The sequence below is a fragment of the Vulpes lagopus genome, chromosome 3, assembly GCF_018345385.1.
Source record: "Vulpes lagopus strain Blue_001 chromosome 3, ASM1834538v1, whole genome shotgun sequence".
Lineage (NCBI taxonomy): Eukaryota > Metazoa > Chordata > Mammalia > Carnivora > Canidae > Vulpes > Vulpes lagopus.
Window position 1 is genome coordinate 126,635,140 of NC_054826.1, and position 22,122 is coordinate 126,657,261.

General features: G+C 54.8%; 1 protein-coding gene across 1 annotated transcript in view; it reads left to right on the forward strand.

Moving 5' to 3' along the window:
* Window positions 1-22,122, forward strand: part of TRAP1 (TNF receptor associated protein 1) — a 52,959-nt gene that overhangs the window by 30,528 nt on the left and 309 nt on the right. Inside the window, exons 2-17 of the mRNA XM_041747744.1 lie at window positions 432-596; window positions 1,622-1,704; window positions 2,948-3,088; window positions 5,224-5,295; window positions 6,634-6,794; window positions 7,903-8,012; window positions 8,555-8,628; window positions 9,325-9,480; window positions 11,114-11,234; window positions 12,221-12,290; window positions 14,587-14,734; window positions 16,296-16,481; window positions 16,865-17,003; window positions 17,575-17,660; window positions 18,195-18,340; window positions 21,849-21,921. Coding sequence (XP_041603678.1) covers window positions 432-596; window positions 1,622-1,704; window positions 2,948-3,088; window positions 5,224-5,295; window positions 6,634-6,794; window positions 7,903-8,012; window positions 8,555-8,628; window positions 9,325-9,480; window positions 11,114-11,234; window positions 12,221-12,290; window positions 14,587-14,734; window positions 16,296-16,481; window positions 16,865-17,003; window positions 17,575-17,660; window positions 18,195-18,340; window positions 21,849-21,921 — 1,931 coding nt within the window. The remainder of the gene's footprint in view (window positions 1-431; window positions 597-1,621; window positions 1,705-2,947; window positions 3,089-5,223; window positions 5,296-6,633; window positions 6,795-7,902; window positions 8,013-8,554; window positions 8,629-9,324; window positions 9,481-11,113; window positions 11,235-12,220; window positions 12,291-14,586; window positions 14,735-16,295; window positions 16,482-16,864; window positions 17,004-17,574; window positions 17,661-18,194; window positions 18,341-21,848; window positions 21,922-22,122) is intronic.

Below are 22,122 nucleotides of genomic sequence, written 5' to 3' on the forward strand. Positions count from 1 at the left end.
GGTTGTCAGAGGGTAAGAAGGCTGGCCTGTGTTGCTTTGGGCTCGGAGTAGGGGTGGGGGCTGGGTGTGCCGAGGCCTGTTCGAATTCTGTTGGTTTGTGCAGGATCTGTCCGGGGCCACACATGGGCACTGGTGACAGAGGCCTCTGCCCCTTAGTTGGGGTTCATTCTTGGAATTTGATACGTGTGAGGATATGTTACCAGAACGTACACTGCAGTACCCATGTATGGCCCTGCCTCCCTGAGTGCCCGATCTCGTCTGAAGTACCCACCAGCCGCTCAGCGTTCAGTCACTTCCATCTCTCCAGGTGATGTTGGGTCTTTTGAGCAATGGCCTGCCTTAGAGATCGCCATGTTAGTGTTTGCAGGACCCACCAGACGTCTGTTTCCAGTGTCTTACTAAATGTTTGTTCTTCATGTTTGTCCTTCCAGGAAAACCCTTTCTTTGTCCTTGGAGGACCCCGGCCCAGTCCCGGAGCCCCAGGCGAAGCCTTGCGTCAAGCTTCCACGCTGGCCGGCTCTTCAGCTCGCAGGCTGCTGAGGACCGGACAGAGGAGCCCTTGCACTCCATCATCAGCAGCACCGAGACCGTTCAGGGTACTGTGTGCAGCCAGCGTAGGCCCACTGCTGGCCTAGAAGGGGAAGTTTCTGAGGCAAAAGCAATGATTGATAGAGCTGCCCACTTGCTTCAGACGAAAGATCTTGGTTGGAGGGAGGGTTCCCCAAAACAAAGCATCCTCCGTTTCCGGCTTGGCAGGGAGCTTCTGACGGCCATCCTGGTGCGTCTTGCCCCCTCTGGTGGTCACCCGTGAGCTTGCAGCCAGCCACCTTCCCTGAGTGGTGGTGATTCATGGCACATCTGCTAATAATCAGGGAAGCAGGGTGTAAACCCAGCATTGGCCCTGTCGATGCGGGACTGCACTCTCAAGCTGTATGTCAACTCAGAAGTCTAGAAAAGCAATCTGGAGCCAGTCCTCAAGTGAGTCTATTTCTGGCTTTCACAGGAGATGACAACATAGTCTTTGATGTTTGGGTCAAGAAGTGAGGTTTTCTTGTTCATTTGCTATCTAAATAATTTGAAAACCAAATTTGGTTTTGAAGAATAGAACCCAGGGTCTGGTTGTTAGAGCCAGTCGTCTCTCTCCTCCAAGCACCTTGGGAAGTGCTGGCCTGGACAGACCCTCGAGGTAGCCCCTGAGGCGACAGGTCTCAGCGATGGGAAGCAGAGGAGGCTCCCTTTGCCCCTTACTGTGGAGAGAGGGGACCACTGGCTTATTCTCCTCCTCCTGCCTCAGAGCCCCAGTGCCTTTGTTCCTTCCTTCTTTTGTTCACTTTCTTTTTTTAAGATTTTATTTTTAAGTAATCTCTACACCCAATGTGGGGTTGAACTTGCGGCCCCAAGATCAAGAGTGCAATGTTCCACTCATTCAGCCAGCCAGTCACCCTTTTGTTCACTCTTTTGAAAAAAATGTTTTAAGAAAAAAAAAGAAAAAAAAGGAAAAAAAAAGAAAAGAAAAAATGTTTAAAACTTACTACCTGAAACATTCTCTTGAATGTTGCGTAGCATATTCCATGAAAATAGAAACTGAACTTTATTGGTCGTGTCTGTGATTCATTACCAGGTTCCGTTTCCAAACATGAGTTCCAGGCTGAAACAAAGAAGCTTCTGGACATTGTTGCCCGTTCCTTGTACTCTGAAAAAGAGGTGCAGTACCTGTTAATCATTTCTAGTATTAGCGGGGTTTCTTTTTGAGAAAATAATTTTTATGCTCTTCTAAGAAAATGCCAGGTGAGAGCTGTGAGAACACATTAAATTGGGTAGGTCTGGATCTTAGCTACCAACAAGAGTAATTTTACTAAATTCTACTAAATTTAGGTTTCATGGACAGATAGGCCCAGATTGTTCTTTGTGCTAGATTGACTCCAGGAGTTAATTTTTGTTGATCATTTAGAATCCCCCCAGATATGGGCATGGGGTCCTGGGCTTCATTACTGTGGTAGTGGCGGTGAGGAGTGACAGGCAGTGGGAGGAGTCAAGAATAAGTGGTCCATTTCCATGCTCGATATTGCTAGAATGCAGAGAGGAGTTTTGAGGAAGGGTAAAGCACAATATTCCAAAGTTAAAAGGGACTTTTTAGGAAGTACTTTCAAGGCTTGTGCTGTTGCATACCATATTCAAGTATCCTGGTGATCTTCAGCTTCTGTTCTCTTGGGGTCACATCACCACACTTCCTCCCTCATGTGGAGGTAGAAGATCTGTTTGAGGTCAAGGTGCTGCTTCTCTAACGCAGACATGTAGTTGGGCTCTGTGGCCCTTTCCTCCCCTCAACATGGTAGGCCTTCACTACAGGAAGCCATGAAGTCCATCTTCAGGGGGTAGAAGAAACAGTGTCAGGGCATATTCTGACATCCCTGGCCAAGAGTTGAGCCAGAAGCGATGGCACCAGGATCTTAAAGTTCGAGCTGATGTAACAGATTGGCACCTGCTCTGTTTTCAGGACGGAGCAGCAGGGTTAGAGTTTACTCCTTCAATCTGTGTCAGGGAGAAGCCTGGGCCTTGAGTCATTTTGGGACCTGTGCTAGAGAAAGCCTCTGGGAAAGTGGGAGGTCTTTAATGGTTAAAGCACTGAGTATTAAAAAAAAAAAAAAAAAAAAAGACAAAACCACAGTATTCTTTGACAATTCTCTCCCAACTTTTTTTTTTTTTTTTAAGATTTTATTCATGAGACACAGAGAGGCAGAGACACAGGCAGAGAGAGAAGCAGGCTCCATGCAGGGAGCCCGGTGTGGGACTCGATCGCGGGTCTCCAGGATCAGGCCCTGGGCTGAAGGTGGTGCTAAACCGCTGAGCCACCTGGGCTATCCTGTCTCCCAACTTTTAACACACACTTCGGGTGCTACTGACCGGTATGTCCCGCAGTGCTAGCGTCGTCTTCCCGCTTCTGTAGGTGTTTATACGGGAGCTGGTCTCCAATGCCAGTGATGCCTTGGAAAAGCTGCGTCACAAGCTGCTGTCTGAAGGCCAGACGCTGCCGGAAATGGAGATCCACTTACAGACGGACGCTGAGAAAGGCACCATCACCATCCAGGTATCCCCTCCTGGGAGTCCTGCCTCGAAGCGCCGACCCTCTTCACACCCGGGGTGGGGGAGCCGGACCAGGTGATGCCCCACACATCTTCCTTGTTGACTTGGGTTTTAGCTTACTATAAAAATAGCATTATTCAAATAATAATAATAATAATAATAATGTTTAATATAGAAAATTTGGAAAACACAGAGAAGAAGCAAATTTAAAATCACCATATTGTTTGGGGATAACACCTGTTACCGCGCTAACATGTGTGTACCGCGCTAACATGTGTCAGCATAGGGTTTCTGTGTCTTTATTTACCTATCTAAACATTGTTAAATTATGTATTATTTTTAGAATTCTGTCTTTACATTTTCAACTGTACTTATTGTCTCATAACACATATTTCCCCGTGTCATTAAGTATCCTGGGGTACAATTTTTAATCACAGCTCACTGGTTGAATTAATAGTCTTGCTTTAGATGAAGCAATACTTAACGGCTGTTGTAACCTTTTGAAAATATTAAGATCAGAAAGAAAGGCAAATGTGGGGGGCTCACCAAGCAGTGGTTCTGAGGGACACAATGTTGCCAAGCAGCTGCTTTAGAGCCCTGGGTGAGGTGGGAGGATGTGCTTCAGGGGTCACTGAGCAGATGTTTCTGACCTGGAGTTTCCTGCCTCCAGCAAGGGAGCTGGGTTTGGCCACCCAGGACGGTGCTAGAGGGGGGCCCTTGTGCTCTCTTGTCACTCATTCCGTCTGGTCTGTGTGTGTGCGCCTTTATGCAGTGATTTTAAGAAGCTTTTACTGAGGTGAGATTTACATACGGTAAAATTCAGGTTCAAGTGCACACGTCTTGGTAACGTGATGCCAACGTGATTTCCTCACCCCAGATCCCTTCCGAGCCTCTGTCAACCACTCATGTGCTCTCTGCCCTTTCAGGTTTGTATTTTCTAGAATCTGTAGGAACAGAGTTTGACTTCTCGCACTTGGCAGAGTGCTGTGAGATCCATCCCTGGTGCAGCGCGTAGCTGTAGCTCGTAGCCATAGCTCGTTCTGTTTCTCCCAGAGAAGTATTCTGCTGTACATGCACAGCACACTTTGTCGTCCTCTCGCCAAGTGATACGGGCTTGGGGTGTTACAAATAAAGCTGTTGGGGACATGTCTTTTCATTCCTCGGGTAAATGCCCAGGAGTGGGGCTGCTGGCTCAAGGAGAGAGTCTGTAACTTTGGGAGCCGCCCGGCTGCCTGCAGTGGCCGCATCTGGAAGGTCCCCCGCTGCATCCTCGCCAGCACTGGTTACTGTCAGCCTTGGAGATTGGGGCCATTCTAGTGGACGGGCAGCCTGTCTCAGTGTGGGTTTAGTGTGCATTTCACTAACAATTAACAGTCGGTACTGAGCATCTTGTCATGGGCTTGCCATTTCTGTATCTTCCTTGTGAAATGTCTGGATTTTGGGTTTATTTTCAATCAAGTTGTTTGTTGCTCTTTTTTTATTGAGTGGTGAGATGTCTTTATATTATATATTTTGGGTATAAGTTCCTTATTAGATATACTTTGCCAATATTTTTTCCCCAGTCTTTGGTTTGCCTTTTTATTTTCTTGGTGGTTTTTGAAAAAGAAAGGTTTTAATTGCATTAAAGTCTAGTTTATTTTATCACTTGCTCTGTCTGTGTTTCTTGCTTTTTAGCAGCCTGAGATATCTCTGCCCCTCCCACAGTCAGACTTTCCCATTTTCTTGCAGAGGTTCTGCAGTCTCGCTCGTCCTCTGGGTCTGATCTGTTGGGGGTCTGGTGTGTGTGGGGGGGTGCTGGGGTTGATTGAGGTTTTAGCCCCGTGTCTTTTCCTTTTCTCTGTCAAGTTTTCCTGGAACCTTTGTCAAAGCTCAGGGGACGCAGTCTGCACAGCTGTGTTTCTGGACCCTCTTCTGTCTCCTGGCTCTTTCTGTGTGTCTGCCTGCTAGTAGGGTTTGTTCTTGTGCAGCCTGACCCCCGAGGCTAGAGCCCGTCTCTCTAGTGACTTGTGCTATGACTTCTTGGGGGTCCCACCTGATAGGTGTAACTAATAGCCACTTGTGCCCCGGGGCCGTCCACCCGCCTGTCTGTCCCAGCCCCCCAGGTTCTGGCTTCAGAGCTCAGCCTGCCTCTCTCCTCAGGACACTGGCATCGGGATGACACAAGAAGAGCTGGTATCCAACCTGGGAACGATCGCCAGGTCGGGGTCAAAGGTAAGCCCCCCACTATCCCTTCCTCAGCTGCGGCAGCTGCTGCCCTTGGGGGTTCGAGGGTCTCTCCTCGAGGCTGCCCCAACCAGAGGGGCCACGGCCCAGCAGGCTCTGCTGCCAGCTTCAGTAGGAGCGTTCTTGGGCATCAGCTTCGTCAGCGCTGAGAGCGCCTTACAATATGGTTTCCTGGCCATCACGAAGACTTCGAGGTGATTTTTCTTTCCTATAGACGAAGAGATGGAAATCAGTCCTTTGCCCGTAGCTAGAAATCAGCCGACCCTAGGCTCAAAGCCTGTCCGGGAGAGTCTGGAATGCACCCTTCTGCCTTCCATGGTGCTCCCTCGCTCAGTGATAGCTTGAGGCGGAGGGGGCCCGGCAGGGGTCGACCTCCTTCCTCTCCATTCTCAGCACTGTTCACAAGAATGGGTCACATTTGCAGATGGGTGGCTTTGTGGGGAGGCGGCACCCTGGGGGCTGTGGCTGCCGTGTGACCCCAAGGGGGTGGTCATGGGGCCTCTGCCAGTAGCGCCTGTGCCAGCCCGAGTCGCAGGCTGTTGGTCCTCGGCTCCTGGTGTGCCTGTCCTTGGATTTGTGGGCCTAAGTGGTGCCTAAAACGGTACTTGACGAACATGCTTGAGATAGTCTAATTGTTGTTCCAGAATGATGGCAGAAATTCTACTTTTAAGGGAAGTCGGTGCCGTCACATAGAGTAGCCACCAGCTACACGTGTGCCTGTTGGAATTTAAGTTCCTTGGGCACACCAGCCCCAGTTCAAGTGCTCGGTAGCCAAGTGCAATCCGCGGCCACCATATTGGGCCACATAGAACACTTCTGTCACCACGGACGGCGTCACAGCAATGAATATGTGCATTTTGTTTCATTTTTAATCTTAGGAACTTTGATAAACATAAGTTATAAAAATTAAGTGCCTCCTGAAACGGTATCAAACCTGAATTTGGCATGTACCATTTCCTCACGAAGCTTCACGTCTAGGAGACATCAGAAGACACATTTAGGAGCCCTTGCCCCCAACTCTGGGGGGTCAGTCCTTTCTGTGCCCTGCCCGCTCAGACACCTGCGCGCCCCCCCCCCCCCCCCCCCGGAGTGTGGCCCGCAGCAGGCCCGCAGCCGACAGGCTGGCTTGTGGCCTCTGAGTCAAATACAGACCTAGTCTGCACGTTGCCCCGCTGGGGCTCTTTGTGAGAAATCACTTACCCTGATCATCTTGAGGATTAAAGGTGATCTCCACCTGTACTAGAGGAGCGGACACAGGCAGTCACAAACATCCGTTCTCCCTGGGGAAGGGGCCGCCCTCCCTCTGACCAGCCTTTGCCACCGCAGGCCTTTCTGGATGCGCTGCGGAACCAGGCGGAGGCCAGCAGCAAGATCATCGGCCAGTTTGGAGTGGGTTTCTACTCTGCTTTCATGGTGGCTGACAGAGTGGAAGTGTATTCCCGCTCAGCGGCCCCGGGCAGCCCTGGTTATCAGTGGCTCTCCAACGGGTGAGTGAGAGCGGGCCTCGTGTCCCACACGGGGAGCACCCCGGGGCCACCATGGCCACGCGAACCTGATGTGGGCTTTGGGAGTCAGCTGAAGTGTTCCTCTTTGCTTGGAAAGTTCGAGTGTCCCGAAGGCCCTCCTGGGATTTTCTGTGGAGCCTGAACCTCACGCTGTGGGGAGCCTCCAGGTGGCCCATGCCGTCTGTCCCTGCGGTGTGTGCTCTGGAGTGTGGCCTGTGCCAGGCGGGGCTTCTTTGTGAATGGCTGACCTTAGGGTGGGCGGTCACCAGGCGGCAGCCTCACTGGACTGTTCTGTGGGAGTTCAGTGCTGATTCCTTCCCATCTGGGACTTCCTGGGTTTGGCTCATGGGTCTGGCTGCGCTGCCCCGACAGTTGCCTCTTAAAGGTGCTTGTTCCGCAGCCTGCGTGGGGGTCATGTCTCACAGGCTCGTTAGGAGGCATTCGGGAGGCTCTCGAGCCTGTATTTGAGGAGAATGGTACCTTGGCCAAATGGAAGCACGTACTTAACAGTGGGTCCCAAACCTTCATCTCCAAATCCTTTCCTGATGGAGTCTCCCCTCTTACGTGGAGGTCCGGGGGTGCACACGAGCGGCCCTGCTGGACGGATCCCAGCCTGGCTCCCTCGGTCAGAACTGCGCTTTCTGTTTAATGCAGAGAAGGGGGTGTTCACAGGAAATGAGCCAGGGTTTGACGAGGCACCTTCTGGGGGCACATCCCCCTCTGGTACTTTGGAAACAGTGTCCCTGCCGGGCCTCCACCAGAGGTCCAGAAACAGGGAAGAGGGGGCTAGCTCGGGTTAGAGGCGTCCTCCACACATCTGCTCCCCTGCCCAGTGTCTCATGGCATTGAGGCCACCTCGGGTGACCCGAGAGCCCGTGATAGGGAGACCCCACCCGCTATGCGGTGGCCGTGCTCCCTGATGAAGACACAGCGGCTGGGGGCTCAGCAGGGCTCAGAAATGGTAGCACTCAGGCTTGTCTTTGGTGTTGGTTTGGGCCCCGCCTGCCACAGTCCCAGGAGGAGTGACCAGACGGGCGGTGTGGGAGCCATCGGCTTCGCTGTGTGTCACTCTCCCTTTCCTACCTCCTAGCTCTGGGGTGTTTGAAATTGCTGAAGCCTCAGGAGTGAGAACTGGGACCAAAATCATCATCCACCTCAAGTCAGACAGCAGGGAGTTTGCCAGCGAGGCCCGGGTTCGAGGTGAGGGGGAGCCGAGGCCGCTGGGGGTGTCAGTGCCGGGGCTTAGGGCGCTTCTCAGCTTGGTCGCCTGGGCCTACTGGCCCGGTCAGGCATTGTTCTGCCTTCCGCCCTCGTCCCTGCACGCGGTGCTCCTGCTGTTGTACCTCCACCGCCCCCCCCCATGAGGTGCCTCCTACCTGGCCTGAACCCCGCTTCCCCAAAACCAGAGCGGGGGCTTCCACATGGTGCTCTTCTCATGGTGTCTGACTGAATGCTGAGTGCTTCCAGGGTTCACCATTAACCCATGAAACCATATTTGTGCCCCCAAGAAGGGGGCCTCTTGGTGACCTGGGCCTCGAGAGAACTGGTTCTCGTGGGGGTTGTGGTCACTCTGTAGGTAGGACAGTGTCTCTGCCGTGGCCTGGCTTCCCACACGTGAAACAGCTGGCATGGGGTCGTCCCAGCGTGCTCTATCAGCCCTGCAGCTACTTTTGTATCTTGAAGCTTCTTGTATTCATTGTTGGTGTGGGTTTTTTTTTTTTTTTTTTTTTTGTCTTTTCAAGATGTAGTGACAAAGTACAGTAACTTCGTCAGCTTCCCCTTGTACCTTAACGGAAGGCGCATCAACACCTTGCAGGTGAGACCCTCAGATGGGTGTGGGGACCAGGTGGTGGCCAGAGATGGGGCTGGGTGGCGTGGTCACAGCCCTGGCATGGGCCATCCCGTCCATGTGCACCATGTGCAGTTCAGTGGTCCTCGGTGTGTTCACGGGGTCAGGCCACCATCCCCACAGTATGTTCTAGAACATTCTCTCCCCCAAAAGGGGGACTGCATTAGCAGTCACTCCCCATCTCCTCCCATAGCCCTTGACCCTTCACGTCAGTGGAATCAAACATTGGCCTGTGTCTAGCTTCTCACCATAGTGGTTCTGGGGTCATCCATGTTGGAGCCAGTGTCAGCCCTCTGTTCCTTTTTACAGCTGAGTCACATCCCACGGCTAGACCGTGTTTCTTCATCTGTTCACTTGTTGATGTATTTGTGATGTTGTACAGGCAGGTGCAGATCCTCTGTGCTCATGTTCCCTGGCGTTCTGCACTGTGGAGGGGACCCTTGTTCTAGAGCCTCTTGTGTCTTTGTGGGACACCCTCCTTCCCACGTTGGAGTGGGTGGGGCTGGAGATGGAGACAAGGACTTGCACCTGGGCCCACCACCCTGGTCTGTCTCACAGGGCCGGTCCTTGGGTCATCCTGGGGCCACAGGCTCCAGCAGCCCGGCTCTGCACAGTTGTTGGGAGGACGTGTCTCACTGTGTCCCCACATGTTTCCGCTTCTAGGCTGTCTGGATGATGGACCCCAAGGATGTGGGCGAGTGGCAGCACGAGGAGTTCTACCGCTATGTGGCTCAGGCCCACGACAAGCCCCGCTACACCCTGCACTACAGGACGGATGCACCTCTCAACATCCGTAGCATCTTCTATGTGCCAGAAATGGTGAGGCTTGGCAGGTGCAGGGCGGGGGCTCCCTGGGTGCAGGGTGGGGGCTCCCTGGGGCGGGAGCCTTGCCCCATGGCCGCAGCGTTTCCCAGCATTGGGAAATGAACGTTCAGCGTTGCCCTGAACGGTGACAGGTGAGCACAGACATCACAAAAATTAATTCAGTAGCCTTAGAGTCAAAGCAAAGTCCATGCCAGTGGGTAGGTGAGCACAGGGTTTTAAAGTTGGTGGAGGGCTTCATGTGCCGTCTTGGAGTAGAACAGATATGTCTGGCCGTGTGGCCCCAGGCTGTGTGGACCCCTGTGGAGACCCTCAGAGTGGCATGAGGGTGGCCTTTGCATGCGGACACACCACTGAGCTATGAGCTCCACGGGGCTCCGATGAGTTGGTGGGTGCTCCGTACTTGTGCTCGGCCCCTGAGACCCCCGGCTCGTAGGAGTGTGGCGAACACTGACAAATTCTGTGACAGAGAAACCTGCTCTGGGTTTGGAAGAGGTTCCTGGCTTCTTTTGACTGCCGCCCTCACAGTGCCTCATGGCCTGTTTTGGAAAGCGCCGTGAAGCCCTCACTACTGAGTTCTGCAGACCAGCAGTGCCGGCGTGTCCTGGCACGTGTTAGGATTGCAGAATCCGGGGATCCCTGGGTGACTCAGCGGTTTGGCGCCTCCCTTTGGCCCAGGGCACGATCCTGGAGTCCCGGGATCGAGTCCCACGTCGGGCTCCTGGCATGGAGCCTGCTTCTCCTTCCTTCTCTCTCTCTCTCTTTCTCTCTCTCTCTCTCTCTCACATAAATAAATAAATAAATCTTAAAAAAAAAAAAAAAAAAGGATTGCAGAATCCCAGCATCCCCAAGAGCCCCTGAATCAGTCTTCATTTCAGCAGATTCCAGTGTGATGTGCATGGGGGCCACAGGTTTAGAGCAGGGTTTGGGGGCAGTTGTGACTAGTTTGGGCTTCTCGGGCCACGCACATCCTGGAGCCCTGCTGCTGTAGCGTGGAAGTCCATAAACTGCAGATGAGCCTGGCTGTGTGCTAGGAGACTTCATTAGACCCTACAGTTTGGATTTCACGTATTTTTTACATATCATGAAATAGTCCTTTGTTTTCTTTCTCAACTATTTAAAAGTTGACAAGCCGTGGGACGCCCCAGAGGCTCAGTTGATTAAGCGTCCGACTCTTGGCTCAGGGTGGTGGGATCGAGCTCCATGTCAGGTTTTGCACTCAACAGAGAATCTGCTTGAGATTCTCTGTCTCCATCTCCCTCTCTTTTTCTCCTCTCCTATAAATAATTTTTTAAAAGAGATAAATAAAAATAAAAGTGAATAAGCCGTTCAGCGGCTGCACCAGCCAGGTGATGGGCTGGATTTGGCCTGTGGGCTATTTTTACTTGGTGGCCTTTGGCCCCTAGTGGGTTTGGCTCTGTTCACAGGGACGTGCAAGCTGTTAATGTCCTGCAGGGGGAATGGGTTGGGGGGGCTTCAGCAGCCCAGGGAAAGCCCACACCCTGCTCCCCCTGCCGAGAGCGTGTAGGGCTCCTCCCTGGGCTTAGAGCTTCTCTCTTCCTCTGGCACAGGCTCCGTGGGAAGGGGTGGTCCTCAGAGCTCCCTGACGCTGCTCTCTCCTTGCCCCCAGAAACCATCCATGTTTGATGTGAGCCGGGAGTTGGGCTCCAGCATCGCGCTGTACAGCCGCAAGGTCCTCATCCAGACCAAGGCCACCGACATCCTGCCCAAGTGGCTGCGCTTCATTCGAGGTACAGCACTGATGTCTGTGCTCTGCCCTGTGGGCCGAAGCCCTCAGCCCTGGGACTGCGTGGCTCCGTGTGAGGCCAGGGGTGCTGACTCCAGGAGAAGGTGCTCGCTCGTCTGCCGTGGGTGCGGGGTCGGGGTGAGCGGCTGCAGCTGCTTGCTGGGCAAGCTGGCCGGGCTCAGAGCCCCGCATGAAGCTGCTCAGTGCCACCCAGGGAGCTTCCTACCTCTAGCCGCCTCGTCTGGGTGCAGGGCCAGACGACAGGACTTTCTTAAATTGAATTCTTTTTAAGTGTTTAACTGTTTTATGTGAGTTTCAGGTTTATGTATGAATTGTCTTCAAGTTAAGTGAGATTATAGCTTTAAAAAGTATTCAGCGCTGGGCAGCCTGGGTGGCTCAGCGGTTTAGTGCTGCCTTCAGCTCGGGGCGTGGTCCTGGAGACCCAGGATCTAGTCCCACGTCAGGCTCCCTGCATGGGGCCTGCTTCTCCCTCTGCCTCTCTTTCTCTCTGTTTCTCGCTCTTTCTCTCTGTGTCTCTCATGAATTAAAAAAAAAAAAAAAAAAAAAGTATTCAGCACCTAAGCCTCCATATCACCTTAGCTTACAAAGTGCGGGGGTGTCCACCATATATTCGTGATTCTGAACATAAAATCCAGGGAGTGGTTTCAGAGTGTCAGACTGAGGCTGGAATCAGCAGCTGTCCCTTGTCACAGTTCCTTGGCCTCGACAGCGTTTCTTCTGATCACGTTGCTGTGACCTGGGCTGTGTGCACGAGCTCTGGGGCATCAGCAGCACCTGGAGTGCCAGGTGGTGTTGCCCCACGGGACCTCCCCACTGTGTTCTCACCAGTTTGCTGTCACCCACGCATGGTCTAACTTGGTGTTGGGCAGGGAGGAAGAAGAGGCCCGGTGGGGGAGGTGGGGGCGTGTGCAGTGAGGCTGGGAAGAGCCACGGGTGCTGCGAGGGTCCTGACGGCCCTGTCTCACTCAGGCGTGGTGGACAGCGAGGACATCCCCCTGAACCTCAGCCGGGAGCTCCTGCAGGAGAGCGCACTGATCAGGTGAGCCGTGGAGAAGGGACCAGCGGCGCCTGCAGGAGGCGAGGGCCTGGGGAGCCTGAAGGGGTGGAGAGGGGGGTGAGGCTGCGGCAGGACCCTACCTGGGAGGCCGTGTGCGGGGAGACTCGGGCGTGCTGGCACAGAGGTGGAGGAGGCAAAGGACGATGACCCCCGGAGGGATCTGACCTTGGTCCTGAGGTCACTGGTGGCGTGAAGGTGGCCCTCCTTTGGAAAGGTCACTTGGGAATCCCTATGGGCTGAAGTGGCTGCATTGCTCAGCCCCTGCCCAATTGCCAAGTCCCGGCGCCCACCGAGGGCTGAGCGCAGCCTGTCCCACACAGCCCGTGTGGTCGTTGGAAGGGGCGTCACTAGATCCCCGCGTCGTGATTGCACAAGCAGGTGCAGACAGGTGGTGCCAGCCAGTGAGCATGCCCGAGCTTGGCCCGTGCCGCCGTGCAGGAGCAGCCCCGTGACTGCCGCCTGGCACGTGGGGCCTGACCTGTGACTTGGCCCGTTCCCAGGATGTTCGCCAGACGCTTGACTAAGGGGGCATCTTCCAGTCCTCTCTGTATCGAGTCAGTCTTTCCCCTTGTAATTAATGCGTCACACGGCGGGGAGCCGGGGGGGTGCAGCTGTGTGAACAGCATGTTGCTTCATCAAACTTCGGATTTTATTTGAGAGCGCGCGCGCACAAGCAGGGAGAGCAGCAGAGGCGTAGGGAGAAGCAGGCTCCTTGCTGACCAGGGAGCTTGACACGGGGCTCGATCCCAGGACCCTGAGGTCATGACCTGAGCCGACGGCAGAGGCTTCACCAGCCGAGCCCCCCGGGCGTCCCGTTTCATTACACTTCCAGTGTGTTCGTTGTAGTATGGGTTCATCTATTAATACCAAACATTTCCCATTTTATTCATGGATTCTAATCTGTTACTGTCGTTATGTACCTGATGCCCCCACGGCCTCCAGTTGAGCCAGCAGGAGAGGCCCCCCCAGACGGGCCCCTGTGCCCTTTGGCGCGCTCCCGCCTTGTCCTGAGCAGCCTCGCTTTGGGTGTACGACCCTCCAGGCTCCCTTGTTTTGCCTCCGACCTGTCCTGACCCTGGCACCACTCACTCCTTGAACGTGCTCTGCCTCCTCAGACTGGAGCGCGATGCTGGGAAGCCGAGGTCTGGGCCCCGAGGACGCTGTGGCCTTTTTGTGGCCCTTCTCCCAGACCCTGTTAGGAGTGAGGATGTAGGAGGGGTGTCTGCTGATGTGTGTGCATCTACGTCAGTATCTGTTTCTGTGTTCTCCGAGGTCTGGTTACCACTCAGCACCCCCAGGGCGTCCTGGTTGCCCCCTCTGTGCGTGCTCCCTTTGACAGTGTGCCATGCGCCTCATCCTTACCCTGCTGAGCTTTGGTAGTCCCCGCCGTGGAATCCATTCACCGTGGCCACTGCCCTCCCCTTGTGCCGATGCCCCCGGCACCTCCTGGACTCTGACGCCACGCAGTAGGCTGGACACTCCCCTTAGGGGTCCTTGGCTCTGACCCTCCCTCCAAACCAGGCTGCGTGGTCACCCTCCTGGGGCTCAGTGTCCCCCGTAGCCTCTCTGGCTGAGGGACTGAGGCATTTGGGATAGGAGCAGGGCGGGGTGCTTAGGTGAACAGGAGACCTGCCCTGCACTATTATAGAAACACATGGGAATTTTGCTTAAGAGAAAGGTAAGATATTAGGAAGAAATTAAGAATACACTTAATTCCAATAATGAAGCTGCTCACACTTTTATGCAATAAACACCTTGATCCCCCAAAAGTCCAAGTTTTGCAAAACTGTGCCCATTGCGAACACGGGGTCAGCCCTAGCTATAGCGCACGCTGGTGTTGACTGCTGATCCCCACAGAGCCCGCAGTGCAGCCAGGTGGAGGGGCAGTCTGGGCACCCGCCGCACGCACCCCTCGGCTTAGCCGTGTCGAGACTTCTGTCCGCAAGGGCCGTTACCCAACGTGGTGGTTGATGGCCAGGTAGCTTTTTCCGCTCCTGCAACCTGATTTTCCTCATTCAGCGTGGGGGCTGTTGTAACATCCCTGCTCTGTGTGTCCCTGTCGAAAGCCGGGGCCTGTGTCCCCGAGTGTGATCTGCCTTGGAACTGCCCCTATCCCCCTGCTGCCCGTGGAGGCACGGCCTCCGTTCCAAGCCCGTCTCATTAAAATGGCATGTCATTTTCGCTTTTTTTAATTAGTGGGAATTAATGTTTTTCATACTCTTCTGACCTTTCGTATTTCACAGAAGTTGCTTGTGATAAATGCATTTCTCTTCTGTAGGAAACTCCGGGACCTTCTACAGCAGAGGCTAATAAAATTCTTCATTGACCAGAGTAAAAAAGACGCCAAAAAATATGCCAAGTTTTTTGAAGATTACGGCTTGTTCATGAGGGAGGGCATTGTGACCACTGCTGAGCAGGAGGTCAAGGTGGGTCTGGAGGGTCTGGGTTTTAGGGCTTTTGGGCTGCTACGGGCTGTGGAGGAATCTCGTAGGGGCCAGAAACCTGGGCTTCCCAGGACGTGACTGGCACAGCTGGACACTGCGCAGGGGTCAGGAAACACAGCATCTGCTCCAGGCTTCTCAGACGCAGCAGGCCTGGTGCCGCTTCCCAGAGCGTCCTGACCATGGCCTGCAGCGCCGAGCTCTTCCTGGCCTGGTGTAGAAGGCAGTAGGTGCGCAGGTCTCCTCCCTCTGGCATTCAGGGCGCTCTGGAGATGATGGAAGGCGGGGGACAGGGCAACGTGCCTCGCTCTTGGGGAGGGCAGGGCAGGTGCACTTGTGTGCAGTCAGGACGTGTTCACCGTGTGATGGATGAAAATTCTGTGTGCTGTTCCCGGGGCGGGAGTTCAGTTCAATTACTTTAAAATGATAGGATCATCTCAAACATTTTTTGGCCAGTTTTAAATTGTCATGTAATTCACATACCATAAAGTTCACTCTTTTAAAGTGAACAGCTCAGTGGTCCTTCATAGGGATTCACAAGTTGTACTAGTATGACCGTCCTGTTCCAGAACATTCTCATCCCCCTAGAAAGACACCTGTGCCCAGTAACCTGGGATTGGGACTTCATTTTCTGCACCAGAAGAGTAGTGACGAAGGACGTCAACGAGTGTCTGGGGCTCCCCAGGGGGTTCAGACCGAGGGCCCTGGCCCGGGGCCTTCCTTGCTGCTGGCTGGTCCCAGACTCCTGGTGTGCAGGCCTGTCTCAGTTTCCACGTGCTGTCAGTTCCGTGTTTCTAGCCGACAGCAGCAAGGTGGCGATGTGTCCCCATCATGCCGTTTCATCAGGACATCTCTGGACAGGCTCTGGTCTTTTCTGCGTCCCCCTCTCCCTGCACATGTGCTGGCTGAGGAGAAGTCCGTGGTGTGGGGACGAGGTGCAGTTTGTCTCAAGTCACACCTGGGCTGGTGGCATCAGCCACCCAGGCCCCAGCTTGTTGCTTGTTGGTCCTTGGCAGGCAGCTCCCACAGTGAGAGGCTAGGACACCAGCAGGCAGGTTGGCTTCAGCCGACAGGACCCCCCTTCAGTGTCATTTGTACCCCACCGACCAGGGCTAGTCGCTGTTGTGGGGATGTGACCTCCACACCACGTCCTCGTGCCCGAGAGGCAGGGTCAGTGACTAGGAATGCACAGAGGACGCTGGGTCTGGGGAAGTCCCTGCCACAGACCATGCCCACTCCTAGGACAGGACCAGAAAGTCCTCTCCGCAGGGCCTTGGACCACCTGCGGTGAAAGTTCTCTCCACGGTCCCCGAACTTCTGATACGGTCCCCGAACTTCTGATACGTGACCTGCCGGATACCCGCAGGGTTCCCCCGCCGGAGCCTGAGCACCATCCCTGGGCCTGGAAGCCAGGGGTGAGGCCGGCCAGACCCCTTCCTCCCCCTCCCTGTGGCCCAGGCCTCCCATAACCATCGGTCTGTGAGGGCGGTTGGGGGCCTTTGAGAGCGAGGATGCGGAACGAGGGTGAGCTGGCCTTCGCCTGCAGGAGGACATCGCGAGGCTGCTGCGGTACGAATCCTCGGCGCTGCCCGCCGGGCAGCTGACCAGCCTCCCCGACTACGCCAGCCGCATGCAGGCCGGCACCCGCACCATCTACTACCTATGCGCCCCCAGCCGGCACCTGGCCGAGCATTCGCCCTACTACGAGGCCATGAAGCAGAAAAACACGGAGGTGGGTGAGCCACGGGCTGGGGCCAGGGCGGGACAATCGGTGTCTGAAGCCCTGAAGGAGGCTCTCTGCTTAGTGGACAGTGGCTGAGAGGGCCTGGGACACGGGAGAGCCAGGCAGCGGGAGGGAACGTGCAGGTGCCCAGAGCCCCAGCCGAGCTGCCGGCAGCTTGTGTCTGGGAGGTGACACAGGGTTTCTGTAGGGTCACTGTTCCTCCTGCTGTGACATACCAGGGCCCCCGGGACCGTCTGGTGAAGCCTTTTACCTGTGGGGGTCTCTGCCGTGGCCTTTGCGGACGTGGGACGCAGCCCGCACCTCAGCGCCCCTCTCCCCCGTCATGGGTCGACATCTCCAGGCCCGATGCCAACATTCTGGGGCCCTCGCAGGTTCTCTTCTGCTATGAGCAGTTTGATGAGCTGACCCTGCTCCACCTCCGTGAGTTTGACAAGAAGAAGCTGATCTCTGTGGAGACGGACATTGTTGTCGATCACTACAAGGAGGAGAAGTTGGAGGATGGATCCCCAGGTCAGCCTCCCTTCTGTCTGGGCCCGGGGGCGCGGGGAGGCCGCGGCGGGCCTGGGGGGGCTGTTGGCTGCAGGGCCTCTACTGCCCTGCGTGGTGGCTTTATCTGGGGTCTCTCTTGCCCGTTCGTGTCTGGGATCCCAACCTGCACAAAATCAGCAGTTGGGAACATCTTCCATCTTGATCCTGGGGCCTCTCCAGTGCTCCCTCCGGCTTCCTGACGGTATTAGAGATCATCTTTTTAAAGGCTTCACTAAATCACATGGGTCTCAGGCCACCCGAAGTGGGCTCCACACCCAACGCCGGCCTTGAGGTCATGACCCTGAGAGCACGAGTTGCAAGTTCTACTGGCTCCGCCAGCTGGGTGCCCCCAAAGATGTCCTTTTCCAGGGGGCAATTTTATCTGCTTACTTTTAGGTGATGAGCGTTTTGGGGAAGCCTCTGTCTGTGCTGGGGGCCGGCAGGGTTGGAGGGAGCCTCCTTACCCAGTGCTGGGCCGTTAGCGTTTCAGGCCCCCGTGGGTCCCGTGGGGTCATTAGCAGCGCAGAGCTCACTGCCTACCGCTGTCCCGTAGCTGGTGACCGCCTGTCAGAGCAGGAGACAGAAGACCTGATGGCTTGGATGAGAAATGTGCTGGGGTCGCGTGTCACCAACGTGAAGGTGAGGCCTGGAGATGGGCCACCACCCGCCACCATGGCCCCCATGGCCGCGCAGCCACCGGCTGAGTGGCCAGCCTCAATGGGCTTTCTCCCAGCGGCAGGTGAAGCCCCCCTAAAGTGGGGACCGGCACGTTGCTGCCGCTCCTCCGTGTGCGCATGCAGGCAGCAGGGTTGTGACCACTTGGCAGGAGGAGGTGTCCCAGCTGGCATACGGGCAGGTGGGAGCCATGGGGGGGGGGGGCGGTGACAGCACCGCCTGCAGGAAGGAGGCTCAGGCCCCTGGGATGGGCGGGCTTGTGGACTCCCATAGGTGACTGGGCAAGATGGACCGGGGTGGCAACTGAGGTGTTAGATGCCACTGGCTGCAGGGATAGAGGAGGGGCCTGTCCGGGTGGTTGCAGGAGCACGTGTGGCAGCTGTTGGGCCCCGTTCTCGGTGCCGCATGGGAGGGGCGTCCCTGCAGACCTGCATTCTCTGTAGCCCGGGGCCCCCGCCTTCCGCTCCTCCCTCACCTGCTCCCTGGCCTTGCTTGTAGGTGACTCTTCGCCTGGACACACACCCCGCCATGATCACCGTGCTGGAGATGGGGGCCGCGCGGCACTTCCTGCGCATGCAGCAGCTGGCCAAGACGCAGGAGGAGCGGGCCCAGCTCCTGCAGCCCACACTGGAGATCAACCCCAGGTGGGCGGTTGGCCCCTCAGGCCCAGGGCAGGGGCGCGCGTGCATCTCATTTGCCTGGTTGTGCTGGACGGTTATGTGCGCTGCCTGTGTCTGTGACACACAAAAAGGTGTGAGGGCTTGTGTGCCGTTGGGTGAACATAAAGACGACACTCAGGCGATCAGACTACGTTCAGTTGTGACGCTCCCTGCACGTGAGGTCCTAGGACACCCCTGACTGGCTGCGGGATGCCCCGGGGACTCGGTGGAGCCTGTCCCTCTCCTCCATGGCCCCTTAGCCCTCCCTGTAGACAGTCCTCGCCGTGCTCTGGTCTGACCGTCTGCCCAGGGAAAGCTCCGTGTGGCCTGTTTGAATTTTTCTGTAACGAGTCCCCTCGTGTGCTTTTGAAGTGCTTGTTCACCCCCCGCCGACGGTGGCCGCGTCAGGCCCATGGCAGGGTAGCAGGCAGGAGTCTGCCTCAGCGCCATTGTTTAGTCTGTCGTGGCAGATTTGTGAGTTATTCCCGTTCGGGGGCTGCTGGGATCGGCTGCTCAGAACACTTGTCCCATCTGGTTCCCGCAGGTGTTTCCTTGAGGTTCACTTGCCCAGGTGCCCTCTGCGGGGGGAGACGTGTGCTTTTTTTAAGGTCTGTGCAAGGAATATTTTTAAAGATTTTTACTTGAGAGTGAGCACAAGCAGAGGGGAGGGGCCGAGGGAGGGGAGAGCAGACTCCCCACTGAGCAGCCCCCCCCCCCCATGACCTGCACACAGGCAGACGCTTCACCCAGGGCCCCCCAGGTGCCCCTGTGGAAGTCTTCATCACCACATTTGTGAAGTATTCTAACATTTCTTTCTAAAAGCTTTAAAAAGTCTGGCTTTTCCGGCTGGTTTTAGTCTGTCCCTAATGGGTGTGGGGTAGGGGAGCAGTCGCTCTTGTCCCGTCCTTGCTGATCCGCCATGATGTCTCCGTCCCCGAGCAGGTGGCCCTGCACGTGGAGCTCTGTCTTCCCCACAAGGCTGTGTTCAGTGAGTTACCCTGTAGTTCCCTTCAAGGGGTCTTCCCTCCTTGTGGGTCTGCACTGGCACAAGGTCGACTGACGGGTTCCCACCACACACCTGTGCATGCACGCTGTTGGGCTTTTGATGGAGATTATACTGGTTCCCATGTCAATTTTGTTTTTTCTTTTTTTAAATATTTTATCCATTTATTCATGAGAGACATAGGCAGAGGGACAAGCAGGCTCCATGCAGGGAACCCGATATGTGGGACTCCATCCCAGGTCTCCAGGATCACGCCCTAAGCTGAAGATGGCGCTATCATTTTTGAATAATTTATTCATGAGACACAGAGACATAGGTAGAGCGAGAAGCAGGCTCCCTGCGGGGAGCCCGAAGCAGGACTCGATCCCAGAACCCTGGGATCATGCCCTGAGCCAAAGGCAGACCCTCAACCACTGAGTCACCTGGGCATCCTGTCACTTTTTTTTTTTTTTTTTTGAAGGTTTGGTACAGTGAGAGTGAGCAGCAGACTTTCTGCTGAGCAGAGGCCATTTTGAATGAATTGGCTTTAAGATTTTATTTATTCACGAGAAAGAGGTAGGCAAAGACACAGAGAGAGAAGCAGGCTCCATGCGGGGAGCCCGATGTGGGACTCGATCCCTGGAATCCGGGGTCATGCAGGTGCTAAACCCCTGAGCCGGATGCGTTGGCATTTTTATGTCAATTCTTTCATCCATGAACATGCCAGATCTGTCCATTTGTTTAGGTCTTATATAATCTTTTCGTGGCTGTAGAGTTCTTGTACATTTATTGTTTGATGTACTTTATATATTGGATATTTTGAAATGTCATTTTCTAACTTGCTGTTGTATGTGAAGACTGTTGGTTGAGAGAGATTTTGTATATAGTAGTGATCTTTTTAGGATTTATTTTAGCATCTTAAGCAAGACCCTGCACTGAGCTTGGAACGTGATATGGGGCCCAATCCCAGGACCTCGAGACCGTAACCTGAGCCAAAACCAAGTGTCAGATGCTTAACCCACTGCACCACCCAGGTGCCTTTACCATAATTTTTAAATCAAACTATGTCAGGTTACCCAAAACGTTAGAAAATAGCAAAAACAAATCCCTAGACTTGTCCCCTACCACAGTTACCACAGTCCATTTTGTGGGTTTTCTTCTGGACCTTGGTCTTACATTGTTCTATGCTTTTTTTTTGCCCCAGGAAATATTTTTCTCATGTTGGTTCATAAGCATAACTTTTGTTTAGACCACTGACTGGGGGATCCCTGGGTGGCGCAGCGGTTTAGTGCCTGCCTTTGGCCCAGGGCACGATCCTGGAGACCCGGGATTGAGTCCCACGTCAGGCTCCCGGTGCATGGAGCCTGCTTCTCCCTCTGCCTATGTCTCTGCCTCTCTCTCTCTCTCTGTGTGTGTGACTATCATAAATAAATAAAAATTAAAAAAAAAAAAAAGACCGCTGACTGGGACAAGGTTCCTTTCCGTCCCATGAGCCAAATGACTAGATGTGAAGGCAGTGGATGAGACTGGACTTGGGCCAGCACCGCTCAGGTGGCCTGTGGGGGTGGGGGCTTGTTCTGTGAGGTAGCGGCGTGGTGTGCTCGTTCTTGTTGCCAAAGACTATTTCTAAATTTTAGTTGCTTGTAAAATTGGTTCTGTGTTCTTCTGGCTCGGAATTCTCTGGGACATAAACTGTGTGGCCCACGTCAGGTCTGTCCTCCCAGAGCTGGCATGCGCGCGTGTGCGAGCAGACTCCGGCGGCCTGCCGAGGAGTGTATGTGTGTGAGGGAGGGAGTTGCATGTCCCAGAGCAACGTCCCTGCCCAGGTTGACAGACTCCTGCTGTCCTGTGTGGCAGCTGACACGCACCTCTCCAAAGCCCGCGGTTGGCCCAACTTCTCCATTACGGCCATTCCCCTTAAAACGTCGTGATTTCGACATAAGTTTCCTACAAACAAGGTCGGACGGCATATCCGTGGTGTTTCTCCTGTGGGGTAGGCAGACGGCGCAGAGTTCTCCCGCTCTCCCCTCGACCTCTTTGTATCTTGCTTCAAAAGTCCTGTGAAGTTAAGAAACGTTTCCTCCGTGTCCTCTGTTGCTCCTGTGGTGTCGGCTTTTCAGTTTTTAGGGCCAGTGGCCCAATTACTGGAGCTTTAAAATCTGCTCCGACACCGGGAGAGCTCTTCCAGCTGTTCTTCCGTGATTATAACTTATTTAAAGATTTTATTTACTCACTAGGGACACAAGCAGGCTCCCCATGGGAGCCCGATGCGGGACTCGATCCGGGCCCCGGAATCACACCTGAGCCCAAGGCGCCCCTTCCTCGGTAGGGTGCGTGTTAACTCTGGTACTTACCTCTTAATCATCCTGGTTTTCTCTGTGTAGCATCTGAACTTGGCATGTGCCTTGTCTCTCTACGCTGGGTGGTCCGGGTGACCCTGACCCCGCAGAGAAGTCCTGAGAACATAGAGGCCTGGCGCGGGGTTAACTTCTGGTGTTTTCTGTGCTGCAGACACATACTGATCAAGAAGCTCAGTGCGCTGCGGGACAGTGAGCCTGAACTGGCCCAGCTACTGGCTGATCAGGTGAGTGTCCTGCAGCGCCTGCTAAGCTGCCTTTTCTCCAAAAGGTCTCGAGAGAGCACGCACCGCAGGGGAGGGTAGAAGGGGGGAGCAGGGGGCCCAGCCAGGCCTCGACCCCAGGGACCCCAGGACCCTGACCTGACGCTTCACGACTGAGGCCCCCTCGAACCCTGTTGGGAAGGGAACCACGCTCCCTCTTCTCCC